Genomic DNA, 21,242 nt, shown 5'->3' with positions numbered 1-21,242 from the left:
CATCCGAAGTGCACACACACAGAGCAGTGAACACACACACACCCGGAGCAGTGGGCAGCCATTTATGCTGCGGCGCCCGGGGAGCAGTTGGGGGTTCAGTGCCTTGCTCAAGGGCACCTCAGTCGTGTTTTTGCCGGCCCGAGATTCGAACCCACAACCCTTAGGGTTAGGAGTCAAACTCTCTTATCAAGCGCAAGGTTGGGGGGTTCGATTTCCCGGAAACACATGATAGGTAAAAATTGATAGCCTGAATGCACTGTAAGTTGCTTTGGATAAAAGAGTCTGCTTAATGCATAAATTAAAAAAATAAATTACATTTATTTTTACCTTACTTGCCCAACGACTCCCAAACGATTCGCTCAACCAATCATTTTTTGCCAATCCCTCCTTTTCGTGACACTAATCTGTGATGATTGGTCAGATTGGTCTCATTTTCATGTCATCATGAGGCTGTGATGCCTGATAAAGCAGCGTTTGTGAGCGCAGTGCTGCTTTGTGTGCAGCGTTAACAGGGAAACCGCTATTTTTACAGCTCCAAAAGCGACACCTAGTGGCAAAGAATACATTTGCATTTTCATTTAGACCAATGTGAAAAGAGCAAGTGGGCGGGCAATACACTAATGTTTCATGTTGATGTCAACATGAGACTGCTTGGGATTCGTGTAAAAATTATTTGTTTCAATGATTCAGAGTCGACTCTTTCTTTTGAGGGACAATAACTTTATACACGGTGCACTTTCAGATTTAAAACTTTGTAGGATGTTTTCATTCACTTAGAGCTGCGTTACACACCGCATGATGGGTCATTTTCAAAAATCCATAATGGGGCACTTTAAAAAAAATTTATATATTATATAATTAGAATAAGTTGTTTGGTTATCTGCGATAAAGACATGATGGTGTTGCATTGTGGTCTATGGAGCGTCCTGAAGTGTGCATATGAAGTAGACTCGCTCCCTCGTTCAAGATCGAGAGGTTGAGGGTCTGTCCATATAAACTTCACCCACTTCACAAAGTGGAACGCACTTCAAAATGGCAGTGGGGATTCCCCCGAAGAGAAGTGCTTAGGGAAGTTTGCGAGTATGTGTTTAAAGTGGAGTGGAACGCAACCATTGTGTGTACTGTATGTTTGAAAATTTACACAGTATACAATTGTTTGCACCCTTAAAAAATGCATCATCCCTCACTAAGTTTATAGCCAGTACTACCAGTAGGCAAAGTAAAGTAAAAGTAGGCAGAACCAACTAGTTTGATAATTATTACTCTTGAGTACTACCATCCCTACAAGTTTCAAGTCTCAACGACTTAAGGTTTGATCTGCACGATCAGTTTTAGATGGAGATTGCTGATCCTTTGCCATTCTAGCAAGCTACACACTTGAACCCCTTAAAATCTTACTAACCCCAAAAGGTGGTATATGATGTCGATATTTCTTGGTTGTTTCTGTTTGATTCAGCGCTTGATATTTCATTTGTGTCACTCTGTGCTGTAAAGATTTCAGACAGCCGTGATGTGACATGACTTGACACTGCTAACATGATCATTTTTGGTGCACCAAAAATGGCCAACTATGCAGAAGAGGCTTTAAACGTTTTCACTTTGTTCCCACAAGAACGTCACACACAACTGGGCCCAGCAGGTTCAGAGCTACGTCACATTACAAGAAGTGCTGCTCTGCTGGGAAACACGTGGCAGAGAGCCAGAGACATCCACAGCTGGATGGAGAGAGATGAAAACTGAACTATCAGCATGACTAGCATTATAAAGAAAAAAATGACATGGCATGACATATCAAGCACTTTGTGCAGTTTGACCGCTCAACCATCAGTCCTCAGTGATTTCTCTGGTTCATGTTTGAAACGGTCACACCTACAGAGTTGCATGAGACATATCCATATGCAAGCGTGATGTTTCAGCCGTGCTTCAGAAGAGAAGAGGTGGGATACCGCTGCCGAACACCAGACTCCATGAGGGAGGAACCTAACACTGAACTGAACCCTGCGTCTGAGAGAAAACAACAACCACCACGTTCATTCTAGACAGAAAAACATTCACTTCTGATATTCTGTAACCACATACCTCTAAGGTAATGTTCCATTTAGGACAACCAGTTTTGAAAGTTCAGTTTCAAATCATTATTCAGATTTTCGCACACTTAACAGGTCTTTCCAGGATGAAGATCAGCACTACTGCCATAGAGATGTGCTCTGTGCATCTGACAAGACCAAAAAAAAACTCCTCTGGCCGGATTCACAGTTCTAGATTTGACAGAATTGTTTGAATTATGCCGGTTTTTACCCATCTGTGTAAAGGGCTTTGGTCACTCCTCCTCCAGGAATGTAGAGCCGCTGCTCTGAGTCAGAGATCCCGGGATAGCACTGATCCTCTCCATCTCCCTCCAGCCCACCTCCTCCTCCTGCACAGACGGGGTCAGCAGGGCTGCGCAAACAAAAGATCAGCCAACAGTAACACTTGAATACTAATAACCTGTGTTGGGCAAAGTTACTTTTTAAAAGTAATGCATCAGAATACTGTTACTCCCTAAAAAAAAAAAAAAAAAGAACTGCAGTTATGCTTTGTGGAAAGTATGTCCCCTGGGCTGGGCTTATTGATTTGTGTTTATATGTAAACAACACCCAATACGCAGCTCTTTGAAAACGGTGACGTCATGCGTGTGTAGTACATGTAAGGTATGTAGACATGCGCAGTACGCTTTGTCGATTTTAAAGGCAAACGTGAACAAACAGACATAACAATGGTGGAGTATATGGTACTGTTGTTACAGCTCAAGAGTTTGCTAACGCTTCTTCATCACAGTGTGGACTTACTTCACCAATATTACGACCAACGTATAATTGTCACTTCCCTACAGGTACTGTTTACTAAGAAGGCGACAGCGCCAACTACTGTCCTGGCGTACGTAATACAGCGTCTCTGGCCGTTTTCACGGATATGTTTAAACGTGAATATGTAAAACTTTTTTAAAACGTAAGGGAAAACTTGTCTGTTTTCGACTACACCTCTGTCGTGTAAATGTAGCCTCAGGCTGAAGGAAGTGCCTCTTCACCTCACTCCTGATTTCACCAAAGAGAGGTGCCAGTGAATAAATGGGAAACAAAGTGACTCAGATATTTAGTTCTAGAGTAAAGCATTACTTTACTAGTTACTTCAGTAATCTAATTATGCAGCTTGCGTTACATGGAATGCGTTACCCCCAACACCCAAACCATTGGCTGATTTTGACCTATGAAGTTCATCTCAAGTGCACACAGGTGTCCTAACAGGGGAACCACCGGCCCAAATGATCACATCAGTTATCATTCACTTAGGTTCGAAAGTGGCACAACACTATTTGATTTTGATTAGTAAATTGTTTTATGCTTTAAAACGTATTTACATTAAATGTATCGATTGAAAAATGTGCTACCCATTGGCATTTATACAGTTTTGTGTGTGGCTTACATTAAAGAAACTGCTGAGCAACTGATATAACGGCTAACATTTGGATCTTTTTAAATAATCATTGCAGACTGATAAGCATCAGAAGCAGCTTTTATTTTGTCTGCACCAGGACTTTTTTTATTATTTATTTTATCTGAGAATGCACAGAAGCTCTGGTTCTCAGTTTGCATTATTTATTTTATTTATTTTTTTATTTTATTTTTTCTGCCTGATAAATTATTAGGAAGAAATGTTAAACAAATTAAGTAAATGGTATATGAAAAAGTATTACAAGTATTTTTCATGTTGGTTTTATATATATATATATATATATATATATATATATATATATATATATATATATATATATATATATATATATATAATAATAATAATAATAATAATGAATATGATAATAAATATGATTAACTACATTCAATTAATTATAATTAAAATGGTTTGAATAATATGTAAATTTGATTTAAACAAATAATTGGTTAAAATTTATTAAAATAATTCAGAATATGATTTAATAAATGTAAATAAACAAATTTGATTTTAACAACATCTAACAGTAAAGTACTGTAGCGAGTAAAAAAAAGACGACATTAAAAACTAAATGTTTCAAATTAATATTTTACACATACTTATAATATACATTTTTCGTATTATTATTAACAAGATCTTTATAAATGAAACAAATAAATAGCTGTCTTTTTAAATTTTAGGATGGGGTCCCATGCATGAGGGTGAACATATTTGGGGGTTCATGGCATCTAAAGGATTGAAAACCCTGCTCGAAAAAATAAAAAATAAATCCATTTCGGTCGACCGCTACACTATTAAAAATAAAGGTGCTTCACGATGCAACAGAAGAACTTGTTTTAAGGAAAGAAAGAGATGGTTCTTTAAAAAAACCTTTGACTGAATGGTTCTTTATGAAACCAAAAAAATGGCATTGCTGTGAAGAACCTTTTAAGCACTTAAATGTTATACTTGTGATAAAGTGTTGACTTGTATAAATGCACATCTCTGACCTGAATGATGGCTGTCCTGATTTAAATCACTGTGAGAGTACAGGGGAAATCAAAAACAAACAGAACTATTCATTTGTGATGTCTATATTAATCAGTTAATCAGAAGCATATTTAAAGATAACATCATCTTAATCAAACCTTAATGTGTCTGTTACAAGAGGTAATTTATTGTGTTAAACAAATACACAAAAAGCCATAAGAAAATATTTGTATTAGAAACTGCTGAGGCTCAGTTCGTTGATTGATTGCATGAATGACCACAAGATGACGCTAGACTCTTAGAGAAATAATAGCCAAATATACATAAAGAGCGAAAATCATTTGCTAAATCTTTTCAGTGAGAAACGCTATATAATAGAATACAAACTTCACTATTTCATATTACCTCTCTATTCTTTACAGAGAATTATTCACAAAAATACAATCTGTCTTTGTTATCTGTCTAAATATCTTGAGATATTTAAACTCAATATAAATATCAGTCTGAAGATGATACTCATGACAATACACTTATCACTGAGCCAGAGGCTGTGAAACTATAAAGTTTCTGTGACCTGTGTTTTCTGCAGGGTTATTCGGAAATCTGGTGCGTTTACAAATGACACTGAACTCAATACACTCATCAGCTTCAGCCAAAGACTCTCATAAAGCTTTCAGTCTGCTACAAGAAACAAAACACTATGAAATGTTTCTTTAAATTAAACTCTTTGTGAAAGTCCTTTACATTTAACATTTATCTTTTTATATTAATGTTTTACCAAATACTTTGTGGTGTTATTTTAGTATCATTAAGAAACTATTATTGTTGCATATTATAAATATTTGTTAAGATTTAGATTTTTTTTTTTTTTCAGTAATTTCAGTGTGTGTTTTGCTACTTTTATTTAATATTGTTTTTTTATACATTTTTATTTCAGGTTTAGTCTTACATAAAGTTAAAACAAATGAAAGTGTTGTTTTGTCAGCTAAAACTGTATTGTAGTTTATTTTTATATACATACATATAAGTGTGTGTGTGTGTGTGTGTGTGTGTGTGTGTGTGTGTGTGTGTGTGAGAGAGTGTGTGTGTGTGTGTGTGTGTGTGTGTGTGTGTGTGTGTGTGTGTGTGTGTGTGTGTGTGTGTGTGTGTGTGTGTGTGTGTGTGTGTGTGTGTGTGTGAGAGTGAGTGAGTGAAGAATCAAAGGGACTTTAGCAGCTGGACTTCACCTGTGTGCGATCTATAGAGCATTAGATAATGACCTGACTTCAGAGGTAAGAACAAAACCCCTCTGCTCACATTGTACCAACACAATAATTCAATCAATGTTTACAGACCGCAAACACACACATTCAAATCATTTCTGCTGTAATATGTCAGAAATGTAAATCTGCATTCATACAGTGAAATATAATCGTATCGTGAGCACAGTGTGTTGAAATGAGAGCTGAACTTATGAAAACTGTGAGAAGAAACTTAACCGGCTTTTTATGTCATTACTACTATATATTATGACTTTATATTATAAGGTTTGAAGTATCCTAGAATACCTGTGCACACAGAGGCCATGATGTATTTCTAATAGCTCCACCTGTCTCTCTCTCACACACACACACACACACACACACACACACACACACCTGCAAGCATCACCTAGCTCACTCAATCTAATCCAGTAGACTTGTGAGCACTTCTTTTTTGGCAGCTTCTCGCTCTCTCGGGCTATCAGCCTCGGCTCTCAGCACGCAGCAGTGGTGACCTTCGACTGCAGGGCATTGCTCTTTTTACTGAATCACCTTATTGATACATGAACTGAAGTCTTCCAATGTGTTCGCAGGATAAACCCTAAAGCCTTGTTTTTGAAGCAAAGAGAGTAAAGGACAAACCTGCTCACACACAGAGCAATGACAGCAGGAGAGTAGCCTGGACTGCTCTTCACCTCTGACTGAAATAGCAGCTCCTCCAGAGCATGCCTGTGGGGTTAGGTAACAGATGATCATCCCATACAGCTCTCATTATCCACGCTAAAGCTAACGTAATCTAAAGATAAGAGCCCGTGGATGTGCATGGACCGGCTGATGGAGCTGCGGCTCAGAGCCAACATTACAGGATAGACAGGGCCAGTTTATATCCAACCAACATCATCCAAATCCACATCAACCAGAGTCTGCAATCAAAAGAGCTCAATATGAAGTCAAATGACTTTTCAAAATCATTCAAACCCATAAGAAAAAAAGCAGAAATCACAAATCAGATCTTTTTTAGTTTCTCATTTGTTTCTCTTAGACAGCAAAGAGATGCAATGGAGATCAAATGGAGACTTTTGCTTACAATAAGGCTCCTGTTTCTCTGATTTTTCTCCTAATGAAAAAGACGTGCCAAAAAATGTTGTGCCAAGAAAGTCTGCCATGCAACGATTTCACTATGATCTCAATTATCATTTCAAACATCTGACATCAAAGCTGATTCTTAAATGAAACCATTCTTAAGTCTCCTGAGCTATGAAAGAGCATCCTCTGAGCAATGCAATCCTCTTCCATATATCAGCACAAGGATATAACCACGCACATCAACAAACAGCGCTGGTTATGCAAGTTTTATGACATATTTTGTTTCACAGATTGCGAATGCAAATCACACTCAATGTCTGCGTGAGATGCAATTACTTGTATTTTGCATGTGCACCTGTGTTTGGTGATAATGCATTCGAGTGCCATGCAGATGACTGACTCAGCAAGTAGCCTTAAAAGTGTCTGTACATTAAGGCTAATGAGAGGAGGCTTTGACTTCCCTTTAATCAGCTTAAGTAAAGCGTGGCCTCCAATGTGAGGGACGTCTGCTCTTAACGCTAACCCTCTCCTCCTGTCCTGTGCATCACAATGTGATCATGACAACAAAGTCCTTGCAGAACAGAAAGTTGAAAAACAAAAGAAAACCAAACGCATACACTATATCATACATGCAACAAGTTCATGTGTTTCTGCATGAAATAGCTCTAAAATTCATCATATGTATGCATGTACAGTATATTGAGCATTTTTAAGTGTATCTCAATCATATATATAATAATACTACATTTTTTAAGGTAAGTGGTTGCAATCGATTTATTTTAGCTACATTTAAATTATAAATGTATAAAAATATATATATATATTATTTGCAAGCACTCACCTTAAAAAAGTTGGTATCATTTTAAGGTAAGTGGATGCAAACAATTTGTTTTAACTACCTTTAAATAAACATGCTGAAAACCTGTTGAAAGTCTGTCAACTAAATTTGTTTATTTAAATGTAGCTAATATATATATATATATATATATATATATATATATATTCATTTGGTTCCTTCATATTATTTGCTTTTATTTATATACACAATTTTTAAAGTGAGTGGTTGCAAATAATATTTTTTATATACATTTAGAAATTAAATGTAGCTAAGGTAAATTGATTGCAACCACTTACCTTTAAAAATGTAGTAAATTCAATGAATCATTTTTTTCAGTGTACTGTAGTTGTATTTTCTGACTTTAAGAAGTACTGAAGGAGTGACAGCAAGAGTCAGTGCAGAGTTCTTCTCTCATAGGCTTTCCAGGCAGGTCATGTGACCAGCAGCTTTGACGTCACTGTGAGAGGCAGGTTGATGCTCTCAACTAAGCTGCGGGTGAGTCTTGTGGAGTTTCTCGCTGGAGCTGCCAGTTGCATCAAAGCTTGTTCCTGATACCTGTGGCTGCATATCAGCAGTGAGGCCACGCAACGCCTCTTCCCTTCCGAGCTCCCCGGGTTATGGCCATCTAAAATCTCACGGCACAGCACCAGAACAACCACCTGAGGTGAGTTCTGTGGTTTTTGTGCTATTGTTTTGCTGTTTTTCTTGCAGGTGATGTCTGGTATGTGCTGGCTGTGCACCGATGCACTGTCAGTGGACGTGAAATTGAAAAGAGACAGCCGAGTTTCTCTGTATCCTGTGAGGTTTGGGTGAAAGGAAGCAAGCTGTTGCTTGGACATGAACAGAATGCAGCTATATGAACTGTTAGGATGAAGACATCTCTGTGTGGAGAATGAAGGTTCGGTTTTATCCCTCCTTTATCCAACCTGGAACTGACAAGAGTGCCACAAGGCGACTGACCTTAGTGGATTTCAGACCGTTTGGCTTTGGATAAAACCTGGAACATAAGGCTTAGAGGAGGGACAAGAGGAACATCTGATCACCTGAACAAGACCTGATCTGAGTTCTGAGCCACACTGCATGCACTTTAAAGTGCCATGTAGACAGTAGTATATACTATTAGTGTATCGTTTATTTAGAGAAATAGCTTGGACACATGCACTAGAGAAAGAATGGTGTAGAAGCAATTTTCACTCAGAAATTGCACGTAAATTATACAATTATTTGCAAAGAAATGACCCGTGGCATTGAATTTGCATGCAGTTTTCAAATCTTCTTTGTTAAACATACTCTAATAATCTTAAAAATCTTCACATTTTTGAATCATCCTTCAGCTTTTTGTTCGTTCACTACAATAAACAGACTAACATAAGCTCATCAATTCTAATTTAAAACACCTAAAAAAAATGTGATTGTCTGTACAAACATTTCAATGGGTCATTAACCCATTAAGTCTTGATAAACTCTTATTTGCTGCTTATTAATAGTTAGTATAGTAGTTGTTAAGTTTAGGTATTAGAGATGTAGAATATGGTCAGGCAGAATATGTGCTTTATAAGCACTAACAAACAGCCAATAAGTTAACAACAGGCATGTGGTCCCTACACTAAAGTGTTAACTTTAAATGCATGTGCGACGTCGTCACACTGCAGTTATAACAACTCTACCGTTTCAAAGCCACATGGATTTGTGTGAAAGAGGAAATGAGCCTTTCGCTCTAAATGACTTCATTCTCATTATTGAGTGGCTGGTCACCAGTCCCCTGAAAACAGAAGAGGAATCAGATCAACTCAGTTGGGAACTCAGGTTAAGAAGCGAACTTGCTCTTAGAACACTTAAGAAAACATCTCAGGTTGCAGGAAGTTGTTGTGGCGCTCTTCTTTTTCACTTTTGCATTGTTGTGGCATGCATGTAGGTTACACAGTGACGTTAATGATTGAGATCTGACAGGCTGTTCAGAAAGCAGGCATACTGCTCCGAGAGCGTTTGTGAGAAGACGCAAGTGGGCGCTTGGAAAACTGTGACGGTCTGCGGGGATGTGGAAACAGAGACGCTCGGCTTTGTGAGAGAGTTTAGTAAAGCCCCAGAGAGAGGGAGAGAAATACAGAGAGATAGAGAAGGAAATGTAGAAAGGGAGAGGGGAGTGTCTGTTGTGAGAGTTTCCTGTCGACACAGAGCTGATATAGAGAGGGAAGACAGGAGGAAAGAAAGCTGGCAGCTTCACCAGATCCAGCAGGTGAAACTCAAGTGCATTATTCACATCAAGGTGGGTCAGAGGTGAATGTTTTTCTTGCTACTGTCAGCTTTGGCTTTGTGTGGCTCGTAGGGCACCTTTCTTTGTAAGGCTGCCTTGGAACAGTATGTATAATGAAAAACGCTGCGTAAATCTATTAAATTCAAACAGTTTGTGGGTAGTTGGCATGACATATCAGAAAGTACACTCTTAAAAATACAGGTTCCAAAAAGGAGCTTTCGTAGCAATTCCATTGAAGAATCATTCTGGAAAAGAACCTTTCAGATAACCTTCCAGTGAACAGAAAGCGTGAAGAACAGTAATTGGGATCAGAGTGTTATGACCGATGCTGTCCATGAATGTCTTCTCTGAGTTTCAGCTTCAGGATAAAGGCGGTAAAAGCATATACTGTGACCTGTCTCGCTGATAAAATGCTTCGTTAGACCCTGAGAGCGTTCTGAGTCTCAGTGGAGCATGATGGATTATGTGAATGTGGCAGTGTTTGCATTGAATCATAAGAGGATTGTGTGTATTTTAATGATACTGAGTGTACAGTTATGACTGTAATTTTCAGCTCAAGCTCATACATTCATGGTGACAGCAGCTGAGAACGGTAATGGCACTTTATAATGAGCTGTTGTGTCGAGCGATAGTGATTTTACACTTGAGTTGCTCTACATTCGATTTGTGTGCATTGAGGCTGTAATGTAAAGGCATTTCCTGTTTGTGTTCATCATGTGAAGCCTCTATTGCTGTAATTGACCGTGATTTCAAACTGTGAACGCTATGAAAAGATGTTTCCCGAAATAGGACCTTTGCAAATATTTCGACTAAGAGCATGTGCAGGAATTGTGGAGCGCGGCTGGCAATGGCGTTTGATGCTGTTCTCACAGATAGATGGAGGATTGTGTCGAGGTCAAGCAAGGATAGTTTACAAGCAGTTAACAGTTTTAGATTGATGACTGGACGTTTACATTTGAACTAGACAAAAATGCTTTACGTCCAAAGTCTGGGTATTAATATAGAGTTGCTGTTTCTTCAGACAGGAAATATGGACCTTTAACGACCTCGGTACTGTCAGGCGAGAGTGTGTGATATTTATAACTACTTTCAAGTACATTCACTGAATTTTTCTCATAGAAGCGAAAGTTAAGGAGGTCGTTTTCCTTTAGCTATTGACTGCACAAATGTTAATCTGACATGTTTCTCTTATTTCAAGATCAGTTTTGAAACATTTAGTGAAGGCAAAGATCTCAGCAGAAGAGAAAAGGTCACCATTTTAGCCTGGGCCTGTAAATCCTCATGTACAGTAACAATCAGAGACTTTCTATGTACACTACATGCAAGCAGAATTCCTTTATACTTTTCATTATAAAAGGTTCATTTTACAATGCATATTTTATTTCATATGTGCACCATTGGGTGGTCTTGAGGTTGCCTGTTTATGCACAGTAATGAATGTCTCAAAACATTTGTGATTTTGACTTACAAAAGCACACTATTGTGTTTTAGGCATTAGCAGTGGAATCCAATGTGTACAGTATACCTGCTGTATTCTTTATCATCAAGACCTGGTATAAGATATTTAGTGACCCTTACATAACAGACATGAGTCTATATTTATACCCTACCACTTCAGATTAGCCCTGCAGAACCTTGAGTTAATCCTGCAGGTACAGAGACTCACAGAGAGAGAGAGATTGTGAGGGAAAGCAGATTTGTCAGCTAGTTAGCAAAAGGGAATTAAACAGGTGAAGTTAAAGGATAGTTTTTGATGCATTTTGTGCAATCAGATTTTAGCACGTTAGCTTAGGGACCAATTCACACCATTAACAAGTTGTTTATTAGCATGCATATTACTTGCAAATTGGGTGTTTATTAGTATTCAAATTTAACTCTGTTAAATTTGCCACTCTGTCTCTTGGTTTAGCTGTGGCTTTGTTTTAAACTATTTTTGTTGGAGACAGAGCTAAAAAAAAGGCAATTTAGAAAATGTTGTTGTTTTCCAGTAAAAATATATAAACTCTTAAAACAAGATCAAAAATGTAATGTATAGAGACTGTTTTAATCATTTATTTTTTATTATTATTTATTGTTTCATGCTAATATTTCATTTTTTCATACGTCCTAACACTGGAAACACAGTTGAAACCAAAACTAAATGTTTATAAATGGGACTTAAATTGATATTGATGTGGCATGAATTTAGTGATAGCAGAGCCACAGAAACCGGTGATATACTGTGTATAGCTATGTGTGAGATACATGAAATTCACAGCTAAACATGAAGCTGATTTGTTGTCAATATTGCGCATGCTAGCTATCAACCAATGGTCTGCTAACACTCACTTGATTTTTCCCCTTGATTGTAATTTTAGCATACACTTATTGAACAAAGCAGTTTACATTTTTCGCTGACTACTGATGTGAAGGAAACTTCTGCATTGACTAACGTCACTAGATGTGCCGCTGATAACAGAAGTGCTGTTCTTACACAGCGCTGTATGGTTATTTTGGTGGGCCTGGGAAAGAACAAGAAAACTATGAGAGCATTTGATGAGTTTGAATTTCGTAGCCCCTTCACAAAGATGAACGCAGCATTGCCATTTTCCACAGTCATAGTTCAGTTTCGGAGCGTGTGGTTTTATTCGGCCTCTGTGGTTTTGAAGGGTGGAGGAAATGGAGGGGAGGTGTCAACTTTTGTATCACATGACCTGCAGCTTCCTGTGCTCTGTTCCATCGCTTGTATCGCCTCTCGAGTGACAATAATCACTGATATCTTTTCGATGGCTCATGCTTCTGTAAGTCTGTCAACACAAGTCACATGCACAAGTCATTCGTTTCGTTGCTGAATGCATCAAAGGTGAAAATGAAAATAGCAGAGCTCTGCTGCTCATCTCTGATCGATTTGTTGACTGAGTTTGATTTCAGCTTTTAACATCTGACCCCTTCTCTCTGTCTACAATGATCTTCTCATTCTCTAACAACTTGTCGTCTTGTCCATTTATTTATTTATGCAATGACCAAATGAATGAATGAATAAATAAATAATCAGGGTTTTTTTTTGTCTTGTCCAGTAAAATAGCTAAACATCATGTCAACCTAATCCTTTAAGCTTCCATCCTTCAGTCATTCATTCATTTAGTCAGTCAGTCATTATTTATTTATTGATTAATAAATAAATAAATAAGCAATCTTTTTATTTTTCATATTTGTCTTGTTCAGTAAAATAACTATACTGACTATATATACTAAAACTAAAATAACTAACTAGTGTATTCTGACATTTTCAGATAGTATATCATGATTTCTTTTTTTTTATCCCACTGGAAGAAAGTATTCTTTCAGTATTATTATTACTTAATTTTTTTATTTATTTGAGTTATATGTTTAGTTGTATGTAGTTTTAGTTTCAATATGTATGTTCTTTTTAACCAGTCTCATCTTGTTTGAGAAGTATTATTCTCTAAACATAGTTGCACTGATGAAAACAGATTGTTGACTGTCCCCGGGACATCAGTGTCTTGTGTCCACCTGTGTCTGTGGGCCCGCGTTATATAAGTGTGACGTCTCTGCAGGGACTCTAAGAGTCTTACAGGGATCTTTGAGCTGTTGACCCTGGAGTCCAAGAACATCAGAGATCACACAGGCTAAGCTCAGGGGCGCAAGAACACGGCCCGTCCTGAGGAGGATCAGAAGTGATGTCACCTACAGAGTCTCTGGACCAAACCCTGACACGAGCATTTAACTTTAGGCGATGTGATGACTTTAACTTCAGATAATGTATTTCGTTCATCTTTCTTCCAAAGGAAACCTCCTAACATTTGATTCATCTGTAAATCCCACTGTCGAAGGAGCGGTTTTAATACAAAGGCGCTTCAAATGTGACAACTCTGATTGATCACAGTGCTTTTATCCACAGGGGCGGCACAAAAGTCTGCTGGGGACAGATTGCTCTTGTGCTTTGGTGCTCAGACTGGATGGGTGGAGGAAGTGTGTGTGTGTGTGTAGAGAAGGGGATACAGCGGTCAGCAGGGCTTTTTAGTTCAGATGAGGATGAGCACTGGGCTTGATCAGGCCTCAGAGGATCATGGGAGAATACAGAAATTGTTCAGACTACAGAGAAGGTGTTCAACCAATATGGTCTAATGGTGTGCCCATGTTTTAGCAGAAAAACAATTAGATGGTAAACTAAAGAAATTTCTTCTTTTTTTCATTATTTGACTCCTTTCACATGATTTTGTTAAATCAGCACGCTGTATAAATAGCGTGGAGCTGGATGGACACATGCACTACGTGAGGAGCAGTGAAAGGCAAATTGATGGACCGCTTCCTGTTTACAAGAGGAGGTTCAGTTTCTCCATCTCTTAATCTGCCCAATGTTAGTTTGTGTCCCCCATCACTTTCAGTGGATATGGATGAGAATAAAGAGTCATTAGAACATTTGTGTCTATATTTATAATGCATATAAAAAATAATTTTATTATGAATATTTAATGACACTTTTAGCTTCTCCTTGCTGTATTAAAATCAACCAGGAAAAGCACTCGTTTTATAGAATTAGATCAAGATATGTTCTCAAGATCATATGTGTGTAGGGCTGCAAGCATGTGGGAATTTATGAGAGATTTGCATCAGGAAATGATTCGGGTGCAGCTGTACACACACACACACACAGACACACACACACACTGCAGCAGGTGAGAGCATCGCTGCGGTCTACCAATGGAAAGTTCAGTTTACAGATGGGAAAAGGAAGTGAAATTTTAGAAATGTGGCAGATATGTGTGCTTTGCATTCATCATAGTATGTTCAGAGCAAGGGACTCGTCCCGTCAGGGTTTTGGCAAGCTTTAAGATGACTTAAGACAAAATAAGTACTAAAATGATCTACTAAAAATCCATATAGTTCTTATATTTTTTCCTGAAGAAACAGGGTTCCCACAATCTTGGATGTGCAAGGTCGCCTAATTTTAAAACTTTGATTTCTAGACATGGACTTGCCTTCAAAAAATGTTTTTAGGACTAGTGGGAATTTAAAAAAATGGTAGTAAAAGTTGTTAAAAAAGGGTTCGCTGTTCACCAAAAGCTTCTTTTGGGAAACGCATATGAGCTGATTAGTTTTTAAGGGCGTTTTTAAGGTTTTTAATCTTAAATGTGATACATTAAATGTGATCAGGTTAAACCTATTTCATATTTACTATAGCTGAGTTCAAATAAGAGTAGGCTCTACTTACTGTGAGACGTTTAACTAACAGTTCTTCTCTCCTTCTCCTTCACCTGTAGTTGAAACCACACCATCAGCATGGGAAAGCAGAACAGCAAGCTCCGTCCCGAGGTGATACAGGACCTGCTGGAAAACACAGACTTCACTGAGCATGAGATCCAGGAGTGGTACAAGGGCTTCCTGCGGGACTGTCCCAGCGGCGCGCTCAGCATGGAGGAATTCAAGAAGATCTACGGAAACTTCTTCCCCTATGGAGACGCGTCAAAGTTTGCGGAGCACGTCTTCCGAACCTTCGATGCCAATGGAGACGGAACGATAGATTTCAGAGAGTTCATCATCGCTCTGAGCGTCACGTCACGAGGCCGTCTGGACCAGAAGCTGAAGTGGGCCTTCAGTATGTACGATCTGGACGGCAACGGATACATAAGCAAGGCCGAGATGCTGGAGATCGTACAGGTGTGTGAGTGTGACTCTCTCAGTTGAGGCTCAAATATATGTTATTCAATAGCTTTTAACAGCTGTCTATTATTCATGAAACAGTACATACAAATCTAAATTGGTTCAAAATCCATTTCTCTGATTGGTTTAAAAATGTAACTGAAAAAAATTACTTTCTGCCCTGGTTAGATCAGGTTTGGATGTTGAATATTTTGAATGCAAGTGTAAATTATGCTGATTTAAATGAACTAACTTTCAGTGTTATACCACAAGCTGTTGAAATAATACCTAAATGAGAAGTTCCCATGAAACACCTGAAATGATATCGCTATCAATCAACCACAGAAACTCCTTTCTTTTGACTTTATACTTACAGAGAAGATATTTCCAACCTTATAGCGTATATTAATATATTTCAGTGAATAATATGGCAAACCAATACAATCAAAATGCTTCCAGGAAATGTCTGGTTTTAGGCTTGTTTTTTAGACCAGAAAATGATCAGTTTTCAGTTGTGCGTGATGTTTTGGCTCAATTAGGGAGAGGGCTGAGTGCAGAAGGCAATTACCTTTTGCTCATATTTAGGTAAATTTCATGCTGCTGGAGCAATTGGTGAAATGCGTCAACTTCCCAAGTGCACTCTCTGAATCTGACAGCTGAGAGCAAAGCAAATGACTGTCATTTTCTTTTCAGTTCATTCAATTATCTGGGAAAAGCAGTTGCTATGGTTACATTGAAAAAGTTAGGAAGTGATGGCTCCAATACCCAGAGTCTTCTAATTCTCTCTAATAAGATTTACTGCCTGCTTAGACACTAACAGTATCTTAACTGCACTCCCAAACCAAAAGATAGCAAATTCTAAACCAGAATTTTAAAACACAGCTGCTAGAAGATTCTAAAACAGCACTCCATTCATTATTTTGAATTTGTAGTTCTGCTAGTTGAAGTACTGTGTTGTTAGCTTAGCGACATGCTAAAGCCAAATGAAATAAACAGAGAGTCGAATCTCGCTAGGCTGAGGAACAGAGACTCTGTCTTGTTCTGTATAAGAAGTATTTTGAACTTGTTGAACAAAATCGTGTTTTATGTGAGGTAATACCTTTTCTAAAGCTGATCTTTGAGGTTGTCTTCCTCAGGCCATCTATAAGATGGTTTCTTCAGTGATGAAGATGCCAGAGGACGAGTCCACACCTGAGAAACGCACGGATAAGATCTTCCGCCAGATGGACACCAATCGTGATGGTGAGCTTCATTTACTCTTGTGGAAAAGAAGTGTGCTTAATTGTATAGAATGTGCACTTAAAGTATATAAAAAAAACTGTTCTTGCAGATAATTGAATATAAATATAATAAAAGGTCACTTAAGTGTACTTAAAGAGAGACTCTTCCATGTTTTTAACACACTCGAATAGTCTTTTATAAAGTGCGCTTTGTAATAATATCAAATTTTACTTTTAGAATATGTTTTAAAGAAACACACTTATTTTGATGTGTTGACTTGCATGCTAAAGTACATATAAATCACTTTTCACTGTAGTGAGTTATTTGATATAACGTGCAGCCCCACCCCATATCTACTCTGATTGGTTCAATCGTCTTTCAAAGACATACATGATAGGAAATGTGTGCATAGTTGGTGCAGGATGGAGAATGCTGTTTAAAAAGCTAAAAACGCTGTACAGTTTTACAAAGCCTTTACTATAATGCAGTTTTTTTGTTAACTTGACTCACTATGTCTGATTTATTGAATCAAGAGATGTTAGCTGCTGCAAGTTTACTCTTCTTGACCAGATTAATTCACAAATTAATAATTGGGACATTCTAAAAGCACGCTTAACGTGAAAGTACATGGCTTTATGCATTAAAACAGTGTTTTAAAAAGACCAAACTCAGTAAACAAATTATTAATAAAGCATTCTATTCACAGACAAGCAGATATGAGCACAGAATACAAACACAAAGCGTTTAATTTCCACCCATAACCTGCTTGTCTGTAAATAAAATGTGTTATTAAAAATGTTTACTGAGTTTGGTCTTTTTAAAACACGTTTTAATGCATTAAGCCACATTACGCGGTTTCCTTTTAGTCTATGGTTTTTCTATGGGAAGAAAATGCTTAACACGTAATTAAACACATTGCATTCTTATTCTGGACTCATCTGCCTGTCAGTGAATAGGAAACTTTATTATTAATTTGTTTACTGAGTTTGGTCTTTTAAAAACACTGTTTTAATGCATTAAGCCACATTAAACATAGAATGTCCCGAATCATTGAAAAGAATCGGCTCAATGATCAAGAAAATGGATATCGGAGAAGGTACCAATTTCATATAAATAGATGATACTTTATAAAGTTTATCTCAATATTTGACCGTGGCTGTGAGACTGCACTAAAATAAGAGCATAATTATCATGAAATTTTGTTCGTTTCTATGGCAACGGTTTACAGGTATGTCCTTTCAGAATCATCAATGTAGTAAAGAAAATTAAAAATTGAATTGGTAGACACATTAGACTATTACAGTGTCATTTATCAACTGCATGATGGATAATTATATGTAACAATAATTGTGTTGCCATGCTATATAAATTAAAACATTAATGATATACCCCCTTTCATTTTCCTTTCTCATACTCTGATGATATGAAATAATCATATTTTCTAAAATTATTTAATTGATAATTCATTCTTCTATCTGAAGACCTGATCGTCTTACTGTGGATAATCAACCCAATTAATTTACTATATTCGTATGTTAGCCTAAAGATCAGCTTCATTTAACAAAACAATCATTTTAGGGACATGGCGAGTTACAGGCTAATGTTATTTTCTTCTTCTTTTGTGCATTATGAAGGCTTTATAAAACTGTACAGCGTTTTTAGCTTTTTAAACAGCATTCTCTGTCCTACACCAACTACGCACACTTTTCCTATCATGTAAGTCTATGAAAGACGATTGAACCAATCAGAGTAGGTGTGGGGCGGGGCTGCACGTGCATCTGCAGGCTGCAGCCGGGTGCTTCTCGCTGGGTTAGGTGTAGAACATTCATGCAAATTGTGCAACTTGTAAAATATGATTTAGCAAAAATTTAATTAATTTGTACGAGTGAGGTTGTACGAATTCGTACGAATTAGCCTCTGTGTAAAATATCTGCAAACTTCCGTGAGATATGTCAGTAACATATTTCTAAGACAATAAAATTCATTATGAAATGATATAAATATGTACTTAAGCCCTATATAAGTGGGTCAGAAAGCACTCTGAAGTTTTGTATGTAATATAAATTTACACTATAATACTTTTCATTTAATTGATGCTATTAAATGTTACAAAATAATAAGCACTCTTTTTAAAAATATGTTAAAGTGTACTTTTACAAGGATAATTAGGTACATTGGCATTTTGCGAAAAAAAAAAAAATGCTTTAAATATGCAAGTGCTTTCAAATGGCTAATCCATGCTAATCAGCCAAATCCTGGTAATTTTTGACCTTTGACCCTGTGTTGTCCCTCAGGTAAGCTGTCGCTCGAAGAGTTTGTTGAGGGTGCAAAGAGCGACCCATCCATCGTGCGACTGTTGCAGTGCGACCCCAGCAGCGCGGGACAGTGAATCAGCGCTCATAACCTCTCTTCCTCAAGTCTTTCTGTGTTCGCTCTCCTTCAGATATCAGCAGAGCACGGACTCCAAAACCACAGGCCGATCTCTGAGTGTCTGTGGGTTTCCCTCTGAACACCACGCATGAGAACTTTATTTCCCCACAGACACAGATCCGTTCAGAAATCATACACAAGAAGATCGTGTCCATGTGTCTCTCTGGATTTTGAATTCCTCATATAAGGCTTTTTGCATTTTAACACAACAGGCAGTGATGCAAGTGACATCCTGTTGTAAGCTTTTGGTACTGAAATAAACCCCTTCGAAAAGAGCTTTAAAGAATAACAGAGAGGGAGTCGAAGCAAATTTTCCAAGTGTGCAAAATGCACCATATAATGTGACACCTTGTCAAACTTTTCGAAACAGCAAAATATAGTTTATTTAAGAATTATTTTAAAATAAATTCAGTCATTTTACAAATGTCATTCCTAGTGTTCCTAGTATTTCAGTTCCATTCATCACAAACATCTATTTAAAAGAGAGTCACTTAAGTGACATAACAGTTTTTTTACTTGAATAATTTTTTTTTTTACTGCATTATGATGTCAAAGCCTGTGATAGAGTCTTAAAGGGGCGGTTCGGGTCAGGTTTTATCGTGATGGCGCTCCTTTAAGGAGCATCAGGATAAATAAATTAAAAAATTAAAAAAATAACTTTTTTTAAACATTAATACTCGCTACATAGGACTGACAGTAACCAAATAGTTGGAAAATTTCATAAAAAAATAAATATTTTCTTAGGGGTGATAATAATATTTATCTTGCGGCTTCAAAAGAGAAAAAACATGAAAAAGTATTAGACGACAAAAAAAAAATTGTTGATTTAATTTATTGTTTAACTTGATGGCTAAGGGAAAATTTATCACACCACAAAACAAATTTTTAAAAAAAATTTCTTCTAAATGTCAGTTATTTTTAAAAAAAAAATGACATTTTCTTTTGTTTCAAATAATCATTTGTACAGTAAACACATATGTATGTAGGACTCCATCCAACACATTCACCTCAGCTTTCCAGACACTTTCTACTCTATCCAGACCTCGATTCAGTCCATCTTCTGTCCACTCCATCAGCTGTGAACATGCACTAGTTTAATTATTCATATCTGACTGAATCTTGGCCTTAGTATTCGGTTCAGGTCTTTCTTTTTATATCCGGCTCAAATCATTTTGCACGTTGTCCACCTCAAACTGAATGTATTCTCTGCATCTACTGGGACTTTCTGTCCATTTCAGGATGAATATGTGTGTATGTGATGCTTTTTGAGTACTCGTGTGTTTATTCAGCGTTTTGTCTATGCATACTGTACGTTTGGGTCAGCACTTGTTAACGTGTATGAATATTTCTACACAACCTCAGGGTTTTAAATGCAAGGGACTGTGCAAATGGACGGCATATGCTTTTTATCTATAGTCCATTTATAAATGCACAAACACTCGCTCACATGCAAACCACATCATATCTGAGGCCACATGAGAGATGGATAGCCATCGGAAACTCTTTTACTTTCAGTGAAGTCGAGGTTGTGATGATCAAACTTTCCTCAGTCACATGCTGATAAGAACAGCTGGTGAAAGGAGCTTGGATTCAAAACTGAACATTTAGATTTGTAGATTCTCCTTCATGAAAACACTTAAAGCATCTGGCATTTCATTTATAAACCACAGAAGACAGCAGCATGTGGTCAAGTGCCAAACACAGATTAATATAAATGGCAAAACAAACAGTGTTCAATCAGTGTTTGCTGTACAACTGTTATCTGTCAAACTATATGTCATTATCATTCTGTAGATTTTATATGGTAACCTGTACATTGTGTGAGTGTAGACACATGAACACAGGCATCTGTGTTGGTTATATCATAAATAAAAATCTTAAAAGAAAAATGTTTTGGAGTCTGAAGGTCTTACATGAATATAAGAAGTTATTAATCGAGTGTCAATCGTAACGCAGGGTTAAAGGAATAGTTCACCCAAAAATTTTGATTGGCTGGAAAAGGCCTCTTCCGCAGGCCATCCCAGATGTAGTTGGGTTTATTTCTTCATCTGAAAAGACTTGGTTCCCTTGC

The 21,242-nt window shown here is 37.3% G+C and overlaps 1 protein-coding gene across 4 annotated transcripts; it reads left to right on the top strand.

The window, feature by feature from the left end:
• Window positions 1–8,118: 8,118 nt before the first annotated feature.
• On the top strand, window positions 8,119–20,053 carry LOC132145646 (neurocalcin-delta B-like). Of its 4 annotated transcripts, none has more exons than XM_059556799.1 (4): window positions 8,119–8,287; window positions 15,142–15,538; window positions 16,657–16,762; window positions 19,036–20,053. In XM_059556799.1, exons 2-4 carry the CDS (start codon window positions 15,161–15,163, stop codon window positions 19,128–19,130), a joined length of 579 nt encoding a protein of 192 aa, XP_059412782.1. In that variant the 5' UTR covers window positions 8,119–8,287; window positions 15,142–15,160; the 3' UTR covers window positions 19,131–20,053. The 4 variants fall into 4 exon arrangements, with proteins under 4 accessions (XP_059412782.1, XP_059412785.1, XP_059412784.1 ...); XM_059556802.1 differs by lacking the exon at window positions 8,119–8,287 and adding an exon at window positions 9,390–9,429; XM_059556801.1 differs by lacking the exon at window positions 8,119–8,287 and adding an exon at window positions 9,446–9,900.
• Window positions 20,054–21,242: the final 1,189 nt, after the last annotated feature.

Source organism: Carassius carassius, chromosome 8 (genome assembly GCF_963082965.1).
Source record: "Carassius carassius chromosome 8, fCarCar2.1, whole genome shotgun sequence".
Classification (NCBI taxonomy): domain Eukaryota; kingdom Metazoa; phylum Chordata; class Actinopteri; order Cypriniformes; family Cyprinidae; genus Carassius; species Carassius carassius.
Note: the sequence above shows the minus strand (reverse complement) of the source record. Positions and strands in the feature narration are given on the sequence as shown.

Bases quoted from the DNA above. Each gene is read 5' to 3' on its own strand.
- LOC132145646 (XM_059556799.1), top strand. From the start codon at position 15,161: ATGGGAAAGCAGAACAGCAAGCTCCGTCCCGAGGTGATACAGGACCTG. The intron at 15,539-16,656 runs GTGTGTGAGTGT...TGTCTTCCTCAG, and splicing joins AGATGCTGGAGATCGTACAG to GCCATCTATAAGATGGTTTC. The intron at 16,763-19,035 runs GTGAGCTTCATT...GTTGTCCCTCAG, and splicing joins GATGGACACCAATCGTGATG to GTAAGCTGTCGCTCGAAGAG.